This window comes from Anolis sagrei, chromosome X (assembly GCF_037176765.1).
Source record: "Anolis sagrei isolate rAnoSag1 chromosome X, rAnoSag1.mat, whole genome shotgun sequence".
Taxonomy (NCBI): Eukaryota; Metazoa; Chordata; class Lepidosauria; order Squamata; family Dactyloidae; genus Anolis; species Anolis sagrei.
Window position 1 is genome coordinate 99,431,883 of NC_090034.1, and position 22,605 is coordinate 99,454,487.

At 44.6% G+C, this 22,605-nt stretch overlaps 1 protein-coding gene across 1 annotated transcript in view; it reads right to left on the bottom strand.

Moving 5' to 3' along the window:
• Positions 1–1,453: 1,453 nt before the first annotated feature.
• LOC132780201 (EH domain-containing protein 2) overlaps positions 1,454–22,605 on the bottom strand; it is a 55,009-nt gene continuing 33,857 nt past the window's right edge. Inside the window, exons 3-5 of the mRNA XM_060783779.2 lie at positions 16,838–17,250; positions 9,213–9,377; positions 1,454–6,701 (exon numbers count right to left, since the gene is read on the bottom strand). Coding sequence (XP_060639762.1) covers positions 6,165–6,701; positions 9,213–9,377; positions 16,838–17,250 — 1,115 coding nt within the window. The 3' untranslated portion in view covers positions 1,454–6,164. The remainder of the gene's footprint in view (positions 6,702–9,212; positions 9,378–16,837; positions 17,251–22,605) is intronic.

Sequence of the window (22,605 nt, forward strand, 5' to 3'; positions counted from 1 at the left end):
CTTCTGCTGTGTTTTTTCAGTGTTTTATGAGTGATGGTCACTCGTTGGCCTGAGAAGTGTATTATGTCCAAATTTGGTGCCAATTCGTCCATTGGTTTTTGAGCTATGTTAATCCCACAAACTAACATTACATCGTTATTTATATAAGACTAGCCATCCCCTGCCACATGCTGTTGTGGCCTAGTCTGTGTATATGTGTTTTATGTGCATATATGTGTGTATATATTTGTGTATATGTGTATTTATGAGGCTATGTGCATGTGCTGTGATGTATATATATATATATTTGGCTTTTTAAGTCCCATCCCATATAGATTACTAGCCATCCCCTGCCACACATTGCTGTGGTCTAGTCTGTCTATATGTGTTGTGTGTGTGTGTGTATGTGTATACATGTGGTTTTGCACATGTGTTGTAATGTAATTTTTATTTTTTGGCTTTTAAATGTCTGTTCTGCTGTGTTTTTCAGCGTTTTTATGAGTGATGGTCACTCGTTGGCCTGATACATGTATTGTGTCCAAAACTGGACACAATTTGTCCAGTGGTTTTTGAGTTATATTAATCCCACAAACGAACATTACATTTTTATTTATATAGATTATTATTCCCAAATTGTTGTTGTTATTATTCCCAAGTTGTTGTCATTGTTGTTGCTGTTATTATTGTTCCTAAATTGTTGTTGTCGTTGTTAATATTATTATTATTCCTAAGTTGTTGTTGTTATTGTTATTCCCAAGTTGTTGTTGTTATTGTTATTCCCAAGTTGTTGTTGTTATTTGGCTTGCAGTGCCCCAAATGCCAATTGACTCTGGGATCCTGGAAGTTTTAGTAAGTTTTGTAGTAGTGCCATTATGAACCCCATATAATTTGGGATGGGACATCTAACCACATATCTCCATGTGTGTTTGTGAGATTATCACAGACCGATATTGCAATGCTCCCATGTTTGCGGTTCCCAAACTTCGGTCCTCCAGATATTTTAGGCTTCTGGGAGTTGAAGTCCAAACGGAATTTGGGAACCACTGTCATATAGGATCTCCAGGCAAAACAAGAAACAGGTATTTATTTGCATATTGATAGTTGCATGTTATATTTTAAACATGTTTTATATATATATATATATATATATATATATATATATATATATATAAAGCCCAACATGTTTCAGACTTTATATTCCTGATTGCCCTTCTTCAGAGCAACACATTCAATCTAAAAACAGTGGAAATTTCTGGAGCTACGGAAAAATCATTCTCCACATATAGGACTGGTAGACAGTGTAAATGCCACACCCTATATCTACCTATCAGCACCTTAATAAGTTCCTTCTCCTGAGATTCCTTACCTGTGTAGCAGTGTATTGTCCATTATTGTCCATTATTATCCATAATGTGGCAATGACCCCCCCCCCCCCAATCAAAGTATAAAGTGAATGAACAGAGGAGACTCAGGCTGGTAAATAAATGTTTTATTCCATCGGAAATGCTGTTAGAGTCATATCACAAAAGCAACAAGGCCCTCCTCAAGTTCAGACTGCACCTCTGGATCCCTGCAAGAAGACCGGCAGATGGACCACAGGAAATGTTGGTCAGCAAGAGTCCTTAGACCTCCTGAAGTTGAAGCAAAATCTCTTGCCTTGATCCTGAGGTCGGAAGGAGTGCTGCCACACGTGTCTTCTCGCCATAGCACCCTCCTAGATGGGGCAGCTCTGTTGGTGCTTAAAAATGGGGAGTGGAGGGGTCGCTAATGACCCCCACCTACCCTACAGTAAAAGTGACTGAGGATAACCTTGCTGATGCAGGAGCTATGGGTATATTTTTGCAGCAGAATGAATTAGGCTAAAATGAAGCAAATGTAAACATAGATATTCATAGTTTTTTTTCCTTCTATAGATAATTTGTGTCATTTGCTCTGACTGTAGAGTTCAGGAGTTTGGGTTGCAGATGTTGCCATTTGAATTACTGTGATGGAATACAGCTGTGGGTCCTGACTACAGGATAAAGCCTATCCTAGAACAGTTTAGTAAGAGGCAGCAGAGGATACACTTGGTCTTTTCAGGCTGTACGGGACCAGACATTATTTCTCATGGGCCAGGACCCAGTAACATACTTGTGCCTATTGGCTATAACTGTTCCTTTCCTGGAAAAAAAGCACTCTGCCAACTGCTAGCCAATGGCTCCAAGTGGTACTGGTCCATAGACTATGGATCAAATCATAGTGCAAGCATTGGAAAGAGACACTCTCTAAGTCAGGGAAGGGCAACTGTGGCAGGACTCAGGAGTCATTTTCACCATGTCAGCAACCCAGCACTGATGTTGTGTCACTTCTGGATTCTGTGTTGGCTTTTGAAAAGGCTTGGAAGGGAACAAAGTACAATGGTGGGGTTTGGGGAGGTGACAAGAAGGAAACATGGGTGTCCTAGCTCTTTCAAACATTACAGTCTCTCTCCTCCCATATTTACTTTCATTATTGTACCTGCACATCAGTTCCCATTAATTGCCATCCTAAGTTTTTCTCAGCAAGATTTGTTTAGAGGGAGTCTACCTCTGAAACTGAAAAATTATGACTTGCACAAGGTCACCCAGTGGGTTTCCATGGCCGAACAAGGATCCAAACCCTGTTTCTAGTCATACTTGCTACACCACAGTGGCTGTCTTTGTCTTCAGCTTACTTCTAATACTGCAGACTGAGTTGAAAGTGCAAAAGTAGTTTGCACCCTGAACTCAGTGGAGTGGGAACCATAGAGTTGAAAGAGAAATAGTGGGCCATCCAATCCAACCCCATTTTGCCAAGAAGCAGGAAAATTGCATTCAAAGCACACCCGACACATGGTCAGCCAGCCTATGTTTAAAAGCCTGCAAAGAAGGAGTCTCCACCACAGTCCAGGGAAGAGAGTTCCACTGCTGAACTGCTCTCACAGTTAGGAAGTTCTTCCTAATGTTCAGGTGGAATCTCCTTTCCTGTAGTTTGAATCCATTGTTCTGCATCCTAGTCTCCAGGGCAGAACAAGGTTGCTCCCTCCTCCCTATGACTTCCCTTCACATATTTATACATGGCCACCATGTCTCCTTTCAGCCTTCTCTTCTTCAGGCAAAACATGCCTAGCTCTTTCGGCCGCTCCTCATAAGGCTTGTTCTCCAGACCCACTTCCTCTGGACACATTCCAGCTTGTCAACATCTCCCTTCAATTGAGGTGCCCAGAATTGGACACAGTGTGATTCCAGGTGTGGTCTGACCAAGGCAGAATAGAGGGGTAGCATGACGTCCCTGGATCTAGACACTAGACTAATTATGCAGGCCAAAATCCCTTTGGCTTTCTTAGCTGCCACATGACATTGTTGGCTCATGTTTAACTTCCTGTCCATGAAGATTCCAATACCTTTTTCACACGTACTGCTATTGAGCCAGATATCTCCATTCTACATCTTTGTATTTCATTTTTTTCTGCCTAAGTTGAGTATCTTGGGCAGAAAAAATGAAAATGCAAAGATACAGAATGGGGGATGCCTGGGCTCAATAGCTGTATGGAAAGAAGAAAGGGTGAAATCATGTCTTCCCTGTGGACACAAGCAAAACCAAACTGTGGCAGGCACTATTAGCTTGTCCATTCTCTTTGCCATCTTGACCTCATTCTGATATTGCTTGGCCACACACATCTCATTGGCAAAATTTTCATACAAGCCTTCCGTGTTTCCTTGTCAGTTTGACACCTTGTTCTTGCCTGTTCCAAAAATCTCCCCAAATCCTCTAATCTACAACATAAAGTCGCCCCTGAGGCAAACTCCAAGCAAGACGGGCGGATAAAAGCTGCAGTTACATATCAAATGAGAATATGCGCGTGATGTTTTGCAACGTCATAATAACATACTTGACAGTGAATGGTGATAAGGAAGTAGCTAGCTCAAGGATAAGGCTTAGCTACAGTGAAAGAAATAAAATTAAATCAGATGAAACTATTTAACATGAAGTCATGGATGGAATAAAAAATGTCTTTCTTCCTGGCATAAGTATTCACAGGAAAATGAACTTGTTCTGGATTGGTCTTCAGAGACTGTGAACACAGTTGGAGCAAAATAAGCAGTCACTTTGGAGACTGCTACTGATAGTTGTTGGCTATCCAAACAATATAATCAGTGGATGGAATGTTGTCTGTGTTGGATATCATCCTACGCTTGTGACGCCAGAGCAAAACCATGTGTCCGGCTAGAAGACAGATATCCCGGGAACATCTGCTTTATAACAAAAATAGCAAGTTGCTAGATCTCATGACTGAGAAATAGCTGGAGATATCTCCATTTCTATTGTTCCTCTTTGTCATCCCTTTGAAATAAAAAAAGGAATAATATCCAAATACAGGAGCAAGAAATGTGTGCAAGACTAAATAGCAAAAATATACAAACATACATTACTAGAGACTTGCAGCCTCAGACTTCCTTAGTTATTTTGAATCACCACGTAAACCCCAGATCTCCTTCTGAAGCTTGTTCCAATGTCCAACATTTCTTCCAGGACACCTATAACTATCTGGGACTATTCTTCAGCTTTGGTTCTTCTTAGAAACTACTTGGACTGTCAACACAAGGCGAACACAAACTAATAATTTACATTCTGTGACATCACCGCAGCTCGAGCAATGACCTCAAGAGGATCATAAATGAGTTACAGACAATGTTTAGGCCAAGAATAATCACTCTTTCATTACCAGGATATCTGAACCTTTACTTCACAGATGGGTAATGTATGTACCTCCAGATGTTGAAAAGCAACTTCCATCATTCCCTAACACTTGTGTATCTGGCAGTAGGGTTTTTTTTTTCATGTCAGGAGTGACTTGAGAAACTGCAAGTCACTTCTGGTGTGAGAGAATAGGCCATCTGCAAGGATGTTACCCAGGGGACACCAGGATGCTTTGGTATTTTTACCATCCTTGTGAGAGGCTTCTCTCAAGTCCCAACATGGGGAGCCGGAGCTGACAGAGGGAGCTCAGATTTGAACCTGTCGGTCTTCAGTTCTGCCGGCACAAGGGTTTAACCCACTGGGTCACTGGGGACTCCTTTGCAATAGGCGTGAAAGTGGTGATCAAGAAACACCTGGAGGACCCATTCTTCCTATTCATTTTTTTGTTTTTGTGCTGTAACAGAATTTTAAAATATCTAAACTTGAGGAGGGTTGAAATGAACTCACTGGAAATTACCACTGAATCACCTTGGAGGCCCTTTGTGCCCTCTCTCCTACTACAACTCTGGGCAAATGAAAGAGCTGTGAGAGGATGGAACGCTCCTAACTTGTCAAAAAATTAGGCCAAAGAAGGTAAGGAATGCTTCCTTGCTATTTAAGTTCGTCTGTAGACAACAACTTTTCTAGCCTTGTCTTCCCTAACATTCTTCACACTCCTACTTCATCTTGTTTCACCCTCATTTTGATGGAAGGAGTTGGCAAAACACAGATGACATTGCAACAACACACAGCTATTGATAGCTGCAAGGAGTTCCACGAGCATTTCTATTTCTAATGGATGAAGATACCTCGATGGATGTGAGGGGCAGCATCTACACATGATAGCAGGACTGAGGTCTATTAAAGAAGATCAAGGTTGACATAGTTTGGAAATTGAAGTCGGTCCTCTCTTAAACTGATGTTGACCAGACTACAACCTCCTGGAAGAGTTGGACCTTGGTGTGGGAGAAGCAGTGTTCTTAGGCCATAAACTTCTGAAGCATGGAGCCCTTTGAGTCTGGTTTCTATGGAAGGAAAGCATCTTAGAAAAGTCCAGTCCAGGTGGACATTTAGTCATTGGTGCAACTAGAATGCAGGTCTGGAAGTGGAGAATTGAATGGAAGACCAAATGTAGTTCTAACTAGGCCCAAATGAACAAAGCCAAGAGAGAACCGAAGCTTGTGGTAGATCGAAGCCTTCTTGAGTCTGGAAGGGACATGAGAAGCAAGAAGGTAGAGCTGAAGCTAAGTTTGAAGAATGGAGCAGGAAGGAAACATCTTCTGATGCAATCCAATGCATAACTGCTAAGCAGGAATGAGGCGTTCATAAGGAATTTAGACTTTTTAAAGCCTGAAGAGGGTGGAAATAAAAGGTGAAGGAGAACCAGAGCCTACTGGAGCAGTTCAAACCTGGCATAAGGATTGGTGGCAAGCTCTTGAGGAGGCTTTTTACTCAGCTGACCCCTTCTGCCGACGCTTCGAAGGTGGCACAAGATGACGGGGCAGATCAGATGGTAGGCCATGGCCATCCAGCTTGACTTCAATCAAGTGGCTGGCAAGAGCAAACTCCTCATCGTCCAGCATGCCATCACGGTCTACATCACTGAGCTTCCAGATCTTGCCAAGGACTGAGTTGGGCAGTTTGGTGGTGACCATCCAGTTCTTGGCCTTTGTGCCACTCAGCTTGCCATCCATGGGTGATAGGTTGTAGAAGATCTCATCGTATTTGGGCTTGTCCTTGGTCACCACCCACTCATCATCATCCATCCCCTCATAGGCCCCCTCGGTTGCTCCTTCGATGAAGGGACCGTTCCTGGTGCCATCAAAGGCGCCGCCATGCACAATCTGCTCTGGGACTTCTGTCTCCTCCTGGCGCAAAAGAGGCATCAGCTTGGCAATATCTAGAGTCAGGAGCTCATCCAAAGCATCCACCATGCGTGGCTTCAGTCCATGGAATTTGGTGAAGTCATGCACCATCAGCATTTCCTGGAGGAAAAAACAACCATGATGACACAGCCCAGAAGAATGGCCCTGCCTCCTATCATCAGTGCTTCTGCTGTGGCAAATATACAGATTTAATCTTTGCTTTTCCAGATGTTTTCTGCTGCCAGAATCTCAGGTGTCGGCGGTGGCTGGGAGGGACTTTGCACAACTAAAACTAGTGCACCAGCTATGACCATACCTTGTGAAGTCTGATTTGGTCACGGTGGTCCATGCATTAGTTATCTCTAGATTGAACTACTGCAATGCACTCTATGTGGGGCTGCCCTTGAAGACGGCCCGGAAACTTCAGTTGGTTCAATGCTCAGCAGCCAGATTACTAACTGAAGCGAATTACAGGGAGCAATCTACTCCAGGCCTGTAGTGGGGGGGGGGGGGTTAGGGGTTCAACCCATCCCCCGAAATGTTTCAGATTTTTTTTTAAAAAAACTGGTTTACTCATGAATTTTAACAGGTTAATCAAATCCCCATGCTAAGTCTATGAGATGCAAAAATTAAGAGTCCCTCCAGAATTGTAAGCACTATCTCAAGCAAATTTATTCACACTGTCATTACTTGCAGCAATAGCCGATGTAGTGAAGCAACCAAGTTGTGTGTGTGTGTGTTGAATGCTCTCATTAAGGAGGCCAGACTTGGTGGAGGTGGTTGACAGGGGCGGAGCTGCAGGCTATTGAAGACTGCTCTGCCGCCTGCTATGCTCTTTGCTTCAGCGTGAGCTAGGAGGCAGGTTTCAACACACACACCCCACGAAATTTTCAACCCCCCCCCCCAAAAAAATTTCAACCCCTCCCAAATTTTTTTTCTGGCTACGGCCCTGATCTACTCTCCTGTTTTAGGAACTCCACTGGCTACCTTTCATTTTCTGGTCCCAATTCAAGGTGAGGTGATCATCTACAAAGCCCTGAAAGGTTTGGGGCCCATCTACCTTTGCGACCACATTTCCTTCTATGAACCTACGTGTCCCCTTCGATCTTCCAGGGAGGCCCTCCTCTCACTCCCACCTCAGTCGCAAGCACAGCTTGTGGGGATGAGGGAGAGGGCCTTCTCGGTGGTGGCCTCCGGCTTTGGAACTCATTACCTGGGGAGGTTAGGCAATCTCCCACCTTGTCAGCTTTTAGGAAAAGCTTGAAAACCAGATGTTCCACCTTGCTTTTGATGAATGAACAACAATCCCCATACCATGTCCATCCCAGCATATACTCATCCTCTTGATGCACTTCTTATTCCTAGCGGGTAATTCAGCCCCATAGCTTGTCCCTCCTGTACCTCCCACCAGATAAATTGCTCCAGTTTCCTATCCCACCCTATGCCCCCTGTTTTTATCTGCGCATCTAGCCTAGCCCATCCTGATTTACTCCTTGTCCGTAATTGTTTTTTCACTTCATACCTGATGTTATATCCCACTGTGTTAACTCTCCTTTATTGTTTTTATGTTATTGTTTTTATTGTGGTATATTATTTTAATTTAATTTTAATTTTAATTCCAACTATTATTTTTCTATATGTATTTAATTTATTGTATTCGTCAGGCTTGGCCTCATATTAGCCATCCCAAATCCCTGAGGGGAGAGGGTGGCGGGGTATAAATAAAGTTTAATAATAATAATAATAATAATAATAATAATAATCCCTGATTGTAAGCCACGTGGCAGGTGCTTCTGACAGCTGAAGTCTAAAACTTCTGGAGCCTCATGTTTTAAAATCACTGCATTAAATAAAAGTGAAGTTGTGCCTGGAATCAAGTAAATATTTATTTATTTATATATTTACTGTATTTGTATACCGCCTTTCTCAGCCCTCGGTTGACTCAGGGCGGTTTACAGAGGCAACGATTCGATGCCCAATACACTGTAAAACATTTAAAAGCACAAACACGTAATATAAAACCATAACAATAGTATTAAAAAATACATCGATTACGTCTCCTAATAAAAACGTTGTCCAATCTTGTCGTCCAGTCGTTCCAATTCCTATGTCATTTACCTTGTATTTTCAAACACTTGTTCAAAAAACCAAGTCTTGACTTTTTTCCAAAATGTTAAGAGGGAGGGGGCCGATCTAGAGGGAGGGGGCCGATCTAGCGTCCCCAGGAAGGGCGTTCCATAGCCGAGGGGCCACCATTGAGAAGGCCCTGTCTCTCGTCCCCACCAAACATGTTTGTGACGCAGGCGGGATCAAGAGTAGGGCCTCCCCAGATGATCTTAAAGTCCTAGCAGGTTCATAAGGGATGATGCGTTTGGCCAGGTAAGTTGGGCCAGAACCATTAGTATATAATAAATATTCAGATCGTCTATCAAGTCACAGTTGATAGCTCTGTTTGCATAGAATTGCAGAGCTGGAAGGGACCACAAGATCCAAACAATCCAATTCTCTCTCATGCCAGAATAAACAAAGCTCTCCCCAAGGATGTCCATCAAACTCTATTGAAGGACCTCCAAAGAAGGAGACCTCACCACCCCCCTGAAGCACTGGATGAATGACCTTTTCAGTCCTTACCTGCATCTTGTTGCAGTCGGGAAAATCACCAGGTGAGATGTGATGCTCAAGTTGGATCTTGGCAAAGATGACGGGCAGCTTGTTGATGAGCTGCTTCTTTTTGTTTTCTTTTCCAAAGACGGAGGGCATCTCCCTCTTCAGATGGCTGATGATGTGGGCATGGACCTGGAGGTCCAAAAAATAAACAAACAAACAAACAGAAGGAACACATTAAATGCTGGTGTCCCATCCCCTTACGTTAGAAGTGTTACATTTTTAGAGATGGAGCACAACCAAAGAGGTTGAACCCCAAATGTTGAAGAATTAGCACTTTTTAACCATTAGTGGAAATGTTGTGATCTCATAGAATGTCCATGGGTTTTTAAAAGTTATTTGGGAAGAGGAAGAGGTAGAGAAAAGATAATGACAAACTGGTAGGTTCTTGCAGAGCATTAGTTGGTGAAGGAGAGCAGAAGGGCAAGGAGAGCGGAAGTGAAGCCTAGCAACCAGAGCACCCAAAAGCTCAAATGCTAACCCAGTGTTTCTCAACCTAGGGGTCGGGACCCCTGGGGGGGGGGGGGAGGTCACGAGGGCATGTCAGAGGGGTTGCCAAAGACAATTAGAAAACACAGTATTTTCTGTTGGTCATGGGGGTTCCATGTGGGAAGTTTTGCCCAATTCTATCATTAGTGGAGTTCAGAATGCTCTTTGATTATAGGTGAACTATAAATCCCAGCCACTACAACTCCCAAATGTCAAGGTCTATCTTCCCCAAACCGCACCAGTGTCGACATTTGGGCATATTGAGTATTCATGCCAAGCTTGGTCCAGATGCATCGGCGTTCTCTGGATGTGCGTAAACTACAACTCCAAAACCCAAGGTCAATGCCCACCAAATACTTCTAGTATTTTCGGTTGGTCATGGGAGCTCTGTGTCCAAAGTTTAGTTCAATTCCATCATTGGTGAAGTTAAGAATGCTCTTTGATATTGTAAGTGAACTATAAATCCCAGCAACTACAACTCCCAAATGACAAAATCAATCCTCCCCTCAATCCCACCAGTATTCAAATTTGGACATATTGAGTATTTGTGCCAAATGAATGAAAATACATCCTGCATACCAGATATTTACAAGATGATTCATAACAGGAGCAAAATTATAGTTGTGAAGTAGCAATGAAAATAATGTTATGGTTGAGGATCATCACAACATAAGAAACTGTATTAAGGGGTCACAGCATTAGGAAGGTTGAGAACCACTGTGCTAACCAAAACGAATGAGACAATCCAAAGCTATGGTGACTGAAAAAAGACTTGTGTGTTGCTTGGAAAGGAAATAAATGCAAAAAAAAAAATCAAACCAGAGCTTGAAAAGGTGCAGCCAAAAAAGTTACATTTATAAGCTCAGACTATGCTAGTTATTTTTAGTTTTCACAGGAAAGATGTAGAGAACCAAAAAGGACAAGGAAGATGAAGGAGGAATAAGTTTTCAAATCTCACAAGCAGCCCAGTGATGTTTCAGTCTTCCAGTGAAACTGCCTAGGAGGGAAAAAAACTAAAATATTTCTTTTAGTGGTTAGTCAAGATGCGACTAATGAAGCACCAGTATTTTGCAGAAGGTTCTAGCACAGAAACCTGGCTTCCAAGAGGAAAAGCTGCAGCCTCTGCTTCCAGAATGCTACTTCTCCCTCCAAAATCTTAGGCGGATTTATGTCCCAGCACTTCCTGCACTCAGCGACACTGCCTATTGTCTAGAGAAGCAGAGAGATCTCCACAAAGTCAACCGGGCACAGACAGTACCTCTTGAGGTGACAGCTAAGTGAGTACCGTAGGCGCCTGGAGCGTGAGAAAGAGGCTTGAGACCTCAGTAAGACAGGATGCAGCAGGAGACAAGCAGAGGACATATCCATAAAGATCAGAGAAAGATGCCAGGTTGTAAATCTTGCCTGTATCTCTGTTTATGTAGGGGAATGGCTGAGCTGAGTGGGAATGTGGGGCTTCGAATCAAGTCAGAAGTGGGAAACTTGGGCTCTGGGGCTGACACTGATACTTCAGAAGTTCCTTTGGGGCTCCCCATGAGACCATAATTTGGAGGCTCCTAAACTTTCCAATTGGAGCCCCCGGTGGTGCACTGAGCTGCTGAATTTGCTGATCGAAAGGTTGCGGGTTCGAATTTGGGAAGTGGAGTGAGCTCCCACTGTTAGCCCCAGCTTCTGCCAACCTAGCAGTTCGAAAACATGCAAATATGAGCAGATCAATAGATACCGCTCTGGCAGGAAGGTAACGACATTCTTTGCAGTCATGTTAGCCACATGACCTTGGAGGTGTCCACGGACAACGCTGGCTCTTTGGCTTAGAAATTGAGATGAGCATCAACCCCCAGTTGGACATGACTGGACTTAATGTCAGGGGAAAACCTTTACCTTTACCTAACTTTCCAATAGATTGTCAGACATTCTAAAACATTCTGTTGCCCTTCCTTGCAGGTACCCACAAAAAAGAGCCAATGTCATAATTACTAAACCTGTGTCATATAGTTGTTTTGATTTGACAGCGACACTTACAATAAAACCTTTTTTTTGTCCCACCTTTATAGCTGTTTTTAAGATGCCCCAGTTTCCACCTCCCACTCTTTCTTTTTTGTCCTCAGCATACTTTAATGAGTGCAACCTGAGTTCAATGTGAAAAAGTAGGTTGCACTCAAGTCAGCAAAAAGGAAAGGAGAAGAGGCAGAATCTTGCCCATTCCCAGTAGGCTCAGGCAAAAGCAAAGTGCTACAGCATCCCCTCGCTTGAGAGTCCATATAAAACCCCTGACATTAAATCTAATCATGTCCGACTCTGAGGGATAGTGCTCATCTCCATTTCTAAGCCCAAGAGCTGGCATTGTCCGTAGACACCTCCAAGGTTGTGTGGCCAGCATGACTTCACAAAGTGTCATTACCTTCCTGCAGAAGCGGTACCTATTGATCTATTCACGTTTGCATGTTTTCAAACTGCTAGGTTGGCAGAAGCCGGGGCTAACAGCAGGAGCTCACCCTGCTCCCTGGATTCAAACTGCTGACCTTTCAGTCAGCAAGTTCAGCAGCTCAGCAGTTTAGCCCAATTTAAGGTGCAGGTGCTTACCTACAAAGCCCTGAAGGGTTTGGGTCCAGCCTACCTGCGTGATCGCATCTCCATCTACGAACCCACACGCTCTCTTCGGTCATCTGGAGAGGCCCTGCTCGTGATCCCACCTGCGTCGCAAGCACGTTTGGTGGGGACTCGAGACAGGGCCTTTTCCGTGGTGGCCCCCCCGACTCTGGAACACCCTCCCCAAAGATCTCAGACAGGCCCCTACATTGGCAGTCTTCAGAAAGAACTTGAAGACTTGGCTGTTCCGATGTGCCTTTCCCGAATAGGAAACCTCCATTACCAAGTCCCACAAGCACTTTATTAAAGCCAAGACCGCCGCACACTGCACACTGCACTTGTCCATAAGCCTCATATTCCACCTGTCACATCAGCACTTTTAACCCTTGTACCGTTACTCTGGCCCAGCCCAGTTTTATTGTGTATTAGTGGATTGTTCATTGCTTGTTGTTTTAGATTGCTTTAATTGTTTTAATTTGCCTAGGTTGTATTGTTGTATTGTTGTTGAGGCCTTGGCCTTTGTAAGCCTCATCGAGTTCTGTGGGAGATGCTAGCAAGGTACAAATAAAGTTTAATAATAATAATAATAATAATAATAATAACAACCCACTGCCCTGAGAGTCCACAATGCCCCCAAAGAATTCGCAGAACTGTGGTCCTAAACTGGGCAGTTGTCGTCTAAAGAGTGGCTTTCCGTAGCTGTTCTGGATCCCTTTACCAGTTTCCAACCCACAAGGAGGCTGTGGTCACAGGATCCTCACTACCCCAATATCTCTCTTCCTTTTGACTCCAGTCATGTTGCCCGTAATGCCAGAGATTATACCACTCTTGAGGTCTATCTCTCGTCATGCTCCCCATCCAGGAGTTCCCACCTCCTAAGAGACTGGAGGAAATTGCAACTGGAAGGTCTCTCCTAATGCCAATCCACCTTCACAAGTGACAGGAAGAGATAAGCCTGTAGAAGAAACACCTCCAAAACTTCCTGAACTTTTGGGGAACATGTTCCCTTTCTAGGAAACTCATATGAATCACGTAAACAATAGTTTCTGTTCACAAAGGAGAGTCTGGTGAAGGAGCCAGGAGAAGGGATAATCTCTCCTTTCCTGTTTGAACAGAGTGGCTCAGCATTCTGCATGCAGTGATGTTTTCCAAAGGAAACTCCACGTTAGAGCTTTCTGCCCTCCTGGCTCAGTCTGTGTACTGGGGTCCTAGACGGCTGCCCTCAAGTCTTGCCATAATGAGGTTACTGTAAGGCACCTTCATGAGACACACGTCCACGAAGAATAGGGCCGCATGTTGCACTGCCGCACGTTGGAATTGGATCGAAGCCATGGCAGAAGTTAGCAAAGGACCGCAAAACGGCTCTTGGATGGGAATGAAAAGATGCATGCCTTCCAATTTGGCAGGGACATGCCCGATTAATTCTCAATTGACCCATTTTTTTTCAATTGCTTTCAATATTTCCCAGTTTCTCTCTCCTCGGTCTACTTTTTTCCCTTTGTCCTCAGTTTACTTCAGATGCTGCAACTGTGTTCAAAGTGCAGAAGTAGTTTGCGTATAATTCGCTCAGCTCGAGGGAGAAGTGAGATGGGGGGACATTCCTGGCAGATTCAGGCAAATGAAAACATTTATTTTATTTTATTTTCCATCATTTTTATCCTGCCTTTCTCAACTCCCGGGGGGAGGGGCTGGGGACTCAGGGCGGCTTACACCGCCAACAATTCAATGCCACAAGATAATACAAATATAAACAAAATAACAACAGTTTAAAACAATGAATAGAACATTAAGTTAAAATATATTAAAACACGTTAAAACATAATCATCAATCCATATAGCCAATTCCAATTCCTATCCAATTCCTCATCTAAACTGCTGTCAGGCTTTTTAATTATCTTCAATAAACAGATTGCTCAACTGTGTAGTGTTTAAAGTCAGAGGGCTTTTCCTGGTCTGGAGTGCAACAGAATGATTCATTCCATCAGGAGTTGGGAAGATGCTCTACCTCACTGGAAAGGCTTAATGAGAAAACCAGAGCCAAACACATGGGGGGAGGCAGGGGTACAGGGATGTAGGAAGGGGGTGGCCAAGCTGATTGTACCCTCCAGCACAATGCACTGACTTCCTCTATGGGGACGTAGCCATTGTTTTAGTTGGAGAGTGGGTGGGTTGAAGTCCCTTTCCTACTGCTAAGGAGAACAGGAAAAGCAACCGTTTACAAAATGGACATTGAAAGAAACAGCAATGGAGAAAAGGGAGCGGTCCGTGAGGTGGAGATGGTAGAACTGCTCCATCAAAGAAGTGGTCCTCTATCTGGTCCAATTACTTGAGACGTTAAGACAGACTACTACCTCCATATGTGCACTGGACTATAATTCCCATCCCCAGCTGGGTGTTTTTTCATATCAGGAACAACTTGAGAAACTGCAAGTCGCTTCTGGTGAGAGAATTGGCCGTCTGCAAGGATGTTGCCCAGGAGACGCCCGGATGTTTTGATGTTTTACCATCCTTCTGGGAGCCTTATGGGGAGCTGGAGCTGGCATAGGGAGCTCATCCATGCTCCCCCCAAATTCAAACCTCCAACCTGTTAGTCTTCATTCCTGCCGGCACAAGTGTTTATCCCATTGCGCCACCAAGGGCTATGACTGGGGGATGATGGGTGACGGTTCTGGCCCGGCTTACCTGTCCAAATGCATCTCTTCCTATGAACCATCTAGGTCTCTAAGATCGTCTGGAGAAGCCCTGCTCTTGGTTCCACCTCCTTTGCAGATGCGACTGGCAGGAACAAGAGACACAGTCTTCTCATCAGTGGCCCCTCAGCTATGGAACGCCCTCCCTAGGGATATCATATAAGCTCCATCCCTCCTAACTTTTCAAAAAAGAGTTAAAACCTGGCTCTTTGAGCAAGCATTCGCAGATGCAGTGTAACAAGCTAATTTAGATCCACGGAACGATTGGACGATGCGACTGGAAAATGATTTTAGTAATGAGATGCTGAGGATTTGTGTTTTATTGTTTTTTATTTCTTTTATTGTTTTTATATGGTTTATACTATGTGTTAATGTTTTAACTATATTTTATGTTGTTGGGGGCTTTGAGATGGTTGAACAGAAGCTCTCTGAAGCTCTAGGTGCTCTTACTGCCTATTGCAGGGAAAACCAGCTGATCCCTAATCCACCTAAAACACAGACATGTGCTTTTCACCTTAAGCATCCTGAGCTCTGAGGATTACCTAGGAAGGAATCCCACTGGAGCATTGCAGTGCACCCAAATACCTGGGAGTCACTCTGGACTGTGCTCTGACCTACAAGTAGCACTGCCTGAACATCAAGCAAAAAGTGGGCGCTAGAAACAATATCATACAAAAGCTGACTGGCACAACCTGGGGATCACAACCAGACACAGTGAAGACATCTGCCCTTGCGCTATGCTACTCTGCTGCTGAGTATGCATGCCCAATGTGGAACACATCTCACCACGCTAAAACGGTGGATGTGGCTCTTAATGAGACATGCCGCATTATCACGGGATGTCTGCGCCCTAAACCACAGGAGAAATTACACTATCTAGCCGGTATTGTACCACCTGACATCCACCGGGAAGTAGCAGCCAATAGTGAAAGGGCCAAGGCAGTGACATCTCCAGCTCATCCCCTGTTTGGGTATCAACAAGCATGTCAATGACTTAAATCAAGAAATAGTTTTCTAAGATCTACAGAGACACTTGCAGGAACACCTCAGCAAGCAAGAGTCCAAAAGTGGCAGGCTCAAACCCAGAACCTCAACCAATGGCTGATACCAAATGAGAGACTACCTCCTGGGCACACAGAAAACTGGGCAGCTTGGAAGGCGCTGAACAGACTGCACTCTGGCACCACAAGATGCAGAGCCAACCTCAAGAAATGGGGCCACAAAGTGGAATCCATGACGTGCGAGTGCGGAGAAGAGCAAACTACAGAACACCTGCTGCAATGCAACCTGAGCCCTGCCACATGCACAATGGAGGACCTTCTTGCAGCAACACCAGAAGCACTCCAAGTGGCCAGATACTGGTCAAAGGACATTTAATCAGCTACCAAGCTTGAAAACTTTGTGTTTTGTCTGTTTGTTTGCTTGCTTTGTTAAAAATGTAATACAACTGTTTGGTTGTTCCTGACATGATAAATAAATATTGAATTATGCCAATTGTAAACTGCCTTGAGATACCTTCGGGCTGAGAAAAGCAGTATATAAATATGGTAAATAAGTAAATAAATATTGTCGTTAAAAACACCCAGAGCCAAAGTGATTGAAGTAAAACGAGGACAAAGGGAGAAAGTGGAAGGGAGATAAATCAGGAAATAAAGCAAACTGAAAATGTGGGACTACTCTTGGACCTCCACATCTGGGAATTCAATTATACAGATTTGATTTTTTTTTTCACAGATGTCTAGGAATCCCTAAGTCCTCTAGTGTGACTCTATGGTTAACTTCTGCCAGAAGTTAACCATAGTCAACTAGTACCCCGGTACTCACCCGGACCAGACGGGCTCTCTTGACCAAATCGTTAAGCTTCCTCAGGGCAGAATTCCGGGGCAGGTTCTGGATGTCCGTGAACAAGTCCTGCTCCTCGAGCTCAAAGAGCCGTCGGTTGTCAGAGATCATGAGTGGCTCCGACCAGAAGGACCCGATGTAGACACGCAGCACCTCGGGCGTGTTGAACACTTTGCCCAGCGACCACATAAGGGCGCCGTAGACCCGCATCAGCTGCTGCGTCTCCACCATGTCGGCCTTGTTCAGGACCACCCGGATCTTGTCCTCGTTGCCCTTGAGGGCCCGGATGGCCTCTGAGAACTCGTCTGAGATCTCCAGCTTATGGGCATCGAAGAGGAGGATGATGAGATCCACGCGCTCAGCAAACCACTGCAGCACTGCTGGGAAGTCATAGCCTGCAAAGGAAAGCACCGCGGAACAAGGGGTTAATCTGCACATACTTTTGAAGGCCCAACAAAGTGCTTTTCTATTACTCTTATAAAAACATCAGTTGCAACAAATAATGTTTTCTGCTTCCTTGGAGACTAGGACGCAGAACAATGGCTTCAAACTGCAAGAGAGGAGATTCCAACTGAACATGAGGAAGAACTTCCTGACTGTGAGAGCCGTTCAGCAGTGGAACTCTCTGCCCCAGAGTGTGGTGGAGGCTCCTTCTTTGGAAGCTTTTAAACAGAGGCTGGATGGCCATCTGTCAGGGGTGATTTGAATGCAATATTCCTGCTTCTTGGCAGGGGGTTGGACTGGATGGCTCATGAGGTCTCTTCCAACTCTTTGATTCTATGATTCTATGAATGTCACTGTGTGCCATGTGTTAATTTTCTCTGTAAGGGTGTAATCCTCCAGCTGTCCTGATTTGGAAGATGAAGTTCCAATTAATCCTCTGCCATACCACATTTCAATTGATTTTGAAATGTCCCGGTTTCTCTCTCCTTCTCCCACTTTCCCCTTTGCTCCTCAAATTACTTCAGTTGCTTCAAAATAAGATCAAACTGCAAGGCTCTGTAGCAAGAGAGGAGAAGACTGACATCGGCTCGGATAATTTGTCTCTTCTTCCTCATTAACAAGTTTAGCCATCTTAGCCTTTTTCTTCCTTAACTATCCATATCCTCATTTATTTATTCTTTATTTATTTATTGTATTTATATACTGCCTTTCTCACCCCTTGGGGCGACTCATACTACATACTAATGGCAAAAATTTAATGCCAACACACAGTAAAACAAAGAAATCATAATAACTAATTACTACATGTAAATATGACTTAAAATGATTACTACCATTAAACATAAGACATAAACAAACTTTAAACATTCAGACAAAGCGTTAAAATTATCCTAGTATACCGTATATACTCAAAGCGTTAAAATAATCCCAGTATAGGTAAAGGTAAAGGTACATTAAGTCCAGTCATGCCTGACTCTGGGGTGTGGTGCTCATCTCCATTTCTAAGCCAAAGAGCCAGCGTTGTCCGTAGACATCTCCAAGGTCATGTGGCCGGCATGACTGCACGGAGCACCGTTACCTTCCCGCCGGAGCGGTACCTATTGATCTACTCACATTTGCATGTTTTCGAACTGCTAGGTTGGCAGAAGCTAGGGCTGACAGCGGAAGCTGACGCCGCTCCCCGGAATCGAACCTGCGACCTTTCGATCAACAAGCTCAGCAGCTCAGTGCTTTAACCCACTGCGCCACTGGGGGCTCCAATACTGTATATATTTACCGTATATACTCAAGTATAAGCCGACCCGAATATAAGCCGAGGCACCTAATTTTACCACAAAAAACTGGGAAAATGTATTGAGTATAAGCCAAAGGTGGGAAATGCAGCCGCTACTGGTAAATTCAAAATAAAAATAGATCCCTGCTCCCTCCTCCCTATGACTATCATGTCTACTCTCAGCCTTCTCTTATTCAGGCTAAACATGCCCAATTCTTTAAGCTGCTTCTCATAGGGCTTGTTCTCCAGACCCTTGATCATTTGAGTTGCCCTCCTCTGGACACATTCCAGCTTGTCAATATCTCTCTTGAATCTCCCGCTACGTCCCACCTCAGAGCTTGAGATCATCTGGGGAGGCCCTGCTCTCGACCCCACCACTCTCACAAGTGAGGCTGGTGGGAACGAGGAGCAGGGCTTTCTCAGTGGTGGCCCCTCGCCTGTGGAACTCACTCCCCGGGGAAATCAGAGCATCACCATCCCTCCTCTCCTTCAGGAGGAGGGTGAAGACTTGGTTATGGGACCAGGCCTTTGGGCAACCAGGCAATTAAAGACCAGCAGGATTGACGAAATGGTATTAAAAGTGGATCTATGAGACAGCAAACACTGACAATGTAAGGGAGGAATTTAGGTTTGTATTGATTTTATTGATTTTTTACTGGAATAATGCATGAAGCTGTTAGTAACTGTGAATTTTACTGTAAGTTGTGATGATTGTTGTGATGCTGGCATCTAATCGTGCCTTTACTGTGTAAGCCGCCCTGGGTCCCCTTCGGGGTGAGAAGGCCGGGGTAAAAGAACCCCAAATAAATAATAAATAAATAAATAAATTGTGGTGCCCAGAGTTGGACACAATATTCCAGGTGTGGTCTAACCAAGGCAGAATAGAGGGGTAGCATGACTTCTCTGGATCTAGACACTATAAGTTGCCCCATGCCCTGGACTAATCATTCCCGAAGCTTGAAAGCATGACTGTTTTGGGCAACAGCTGCTACAGTCGCTGAGCTTCTGACATCCGAAGTCCAAGAAGAGTCCCAATGTTTGCAAGCGACTTGTGTTCTGTTTTTGTTTTTGCCTGCCCTGGGGCAAACTGGGATCATAGAATGGTTCCTTTGTCTGACCTTCCCTATCTCTATCTTGTGACACCAATCCAGCCTTGAGTAGTCCAGATTCTTCCGCAAAAGCAAAGCGTGCGCCACCATTGAGACCTCTGGCAACCTCTTTTCCCCCTGCGTGAGCCAAGGAGGCCCCCTGGTTCACCGAGATAAGAGCTGCCCGGCCAATTCCCTTGCTTCTTTTATTTAGATCTCACATCTTGTATTATTTTTCTTTAGTCTGACAGAACAATGAGGCCCTGTTGCTCAGACTTTCCTATGGAACGACTCGGTTTCCTTTTTTGGTGCTGTGGAACAGGCCCTTGTGAACCTCAGCTGCCAAGAGGCAGCGAAAAGGAGCGGCTGGGCGGATGGCTCGGGTCCAACAGCCAAGAGAGCGAGGAAACTTGTTTAGTTTTGATGAGAGTTGGGAAGGGAGAGGAGAGGGCCGAAGGGAACCCAAAGCAAGAGGAAAAAACTGCTTTCCTTGCTCAGGGAAAAAGCATGTAGGTTGGTGGGAGTGAGGAACCACAATGAAACATTCCCCCCTAGGACAGCATTTCTCAACCTGGGGGTCGGGACCCCTGGAGGGGTCGTGAGGGTGTGTCAGAGGGGTCGCCAAAGACCATCAGAAAACATAGTATTTTCTGTTGGTCATGGGGGTTCTGTGTGGAAAGTTTGGTCCAATTCTATCGTTGGTGGGGTTCAGAATGCTATTTGATTGTTTGTGAACTATAAATCCCAACAACTACAACTCCCAAATGGCAAGGTCTATTTTCTCCAAGCTCTACCAGTGTTCACATTTGGGCATATTGAGTATTTGTGCCATGGTTGATCCAGATCCATCATTGCTTGAGTCCACAGTGTTCTCTGGATGTAGGTGAACTACAACTCCAAAAACTCAAGGTCAATGTCCACCAGACCGTCCCAGTATTTCCTCTTGGTCATGGGAATTCTGTGTGCCATGCTTGATTCAATTCCATCATTGATGGAGTTCAGATGGCTCTTTGATTTAAGGTGAACTATAAATCCCAGCAACTCCAACATTACCAAATGACAAAATCAATCACCCCCAACCCCACCAGTATTCAAATTTTGGGCATATTAAGTATTTAGCCAAATTTGGTCCAGTGACTGAAAATACATCCTGCATATCAGATATTTACATTACAATTCATAACAGTAGCAAAATTAGTTATGAAGTAGCAACGAAAATAACGTTATGGTTGGGGGTCACCACAACATGAGGACGGGGTCACGGCATTAGGAAGGTTGAGAAGCACTGCCCTAGGACATACTTTCTTCCTTCTCCTTTTAATAGTGGCTAGTCTCTTCAGTGTCTCTGTGGCTATGAATCTGATCCATACTCTAATCCAAATTTAAAAGGAGTGATCCAACCTGCTGAACTGGTTAAATGTGGACTACAATGAGTAATGGATTCACAGTTCCACTAACACAGTGTTTCTCAACCTTCCTAATGCCGCGACCCTTTAACACAGTTCACCATGTTGTGGTGACCACCAGCCATAAAATTATTTTTGTTGCTATTTCACAACTGTCATTTTGCTCTTGTTATGAATCGTCATGTAAATATCTGATATGCAGGATGTATTTTCATTCACTGGACCAAATTTGGCACAAATTTGAATACTGGTGGGATTGGTCATTTGGGAGTTGTAGTTCCTTGGATTTATAGTTCACCTACAACCAAAGAGCATTCTGGACTCCACCAACGATGGAATTGAACCAAACTTGGCACACAGAACTCTTATGACCAACAGAATATACTGGAAGGGTTTGGTGGCCATTGACCTTGAATTTTGGAGTTGTAGTTCACCTACATCCAGAGAGCGCTGTGGACTCAAACAGTGCTAGAGCTGGGTGGATAATTTCAACAGAAAGGAGGAAACCATGAAAATGAACAAAATCTGGCTACCGCTATTAAAAAAAACTCTAAAATTACAATAGCACAACAACAGAGAGGAAACAAACAAGGACATCTAATCACCTCTCAACAAAAGATTGCCCCAGGCACTGCCAGGCCATCAAATGCTAATCAAGGTGGTCAGTTGAAACATTCACACCTAGCTCCAGCAGACAAGAGTTCTTTGTTCCACCCTGGTTATTCCACAGATATATAAACCCATTTTCCTATTTCCAACAGACTTCACTACCTCTGAGGATGCTTGCCATAGATGCAGGCGAAACGTCAGGAAAGAATGCCTCTAGAACATGGCCATATAGCCTGAAAAAATCTACAACAAACCAGTGATTCCAGCCATATTTTTTTTGTCGTGTCAGGAGCAACCTGAGAAACTGCAAGTCGCTTCTGGTGTGAGAGAATTGGCTGTCTGCAAGGACGTTGCCCAGGGAACGCCCAGATGATTTGATGTTTTATCATCCTTGTGGGAGGCTTCTCTCATGTCCCCGCATGAGGAGCTGGAGCTGATAGAGGGAGCTCATCCGCCTCTCCCCGGATTCGAACCTGCGACCTGTCAGTCTTCAGTCCTGCCGGCACAGGGGTTTAACCCACTGCGCCACCGCCTTGAAAGGACTTGCTGGGGCAAGCCTCCCTCCAGCCTCACACACTCTCCCTTGCCTGCACATGCGCACCACGCTACCATGCACTGGGCACGCCTGCTCTCCCCTCTCCCACTTGGAGTCTAGAAACAGCCCTCCCCTTGGCTGAGAGGCTGGCCAATCACAGTGAAGGAGGGCTTTTGGTGGGAGGATTCTCTTCCAAAAAGGAAGGGAACGTCAGGCGGAGAAATCCTCAGCTTTCTCTGCCAAAGGGGTTCCTAAGACCATCAGAAATGTATGTTTTCTGGTGATCTTTGGCAATTCCTCCGAAACCCCCTCATGACCGTCCCCCAGGTGTCCCAACTCCCAGGTTGAGAAACGCTGCCCTAGATCGACAGATAGGCCAATGATCAGCTTTGGAA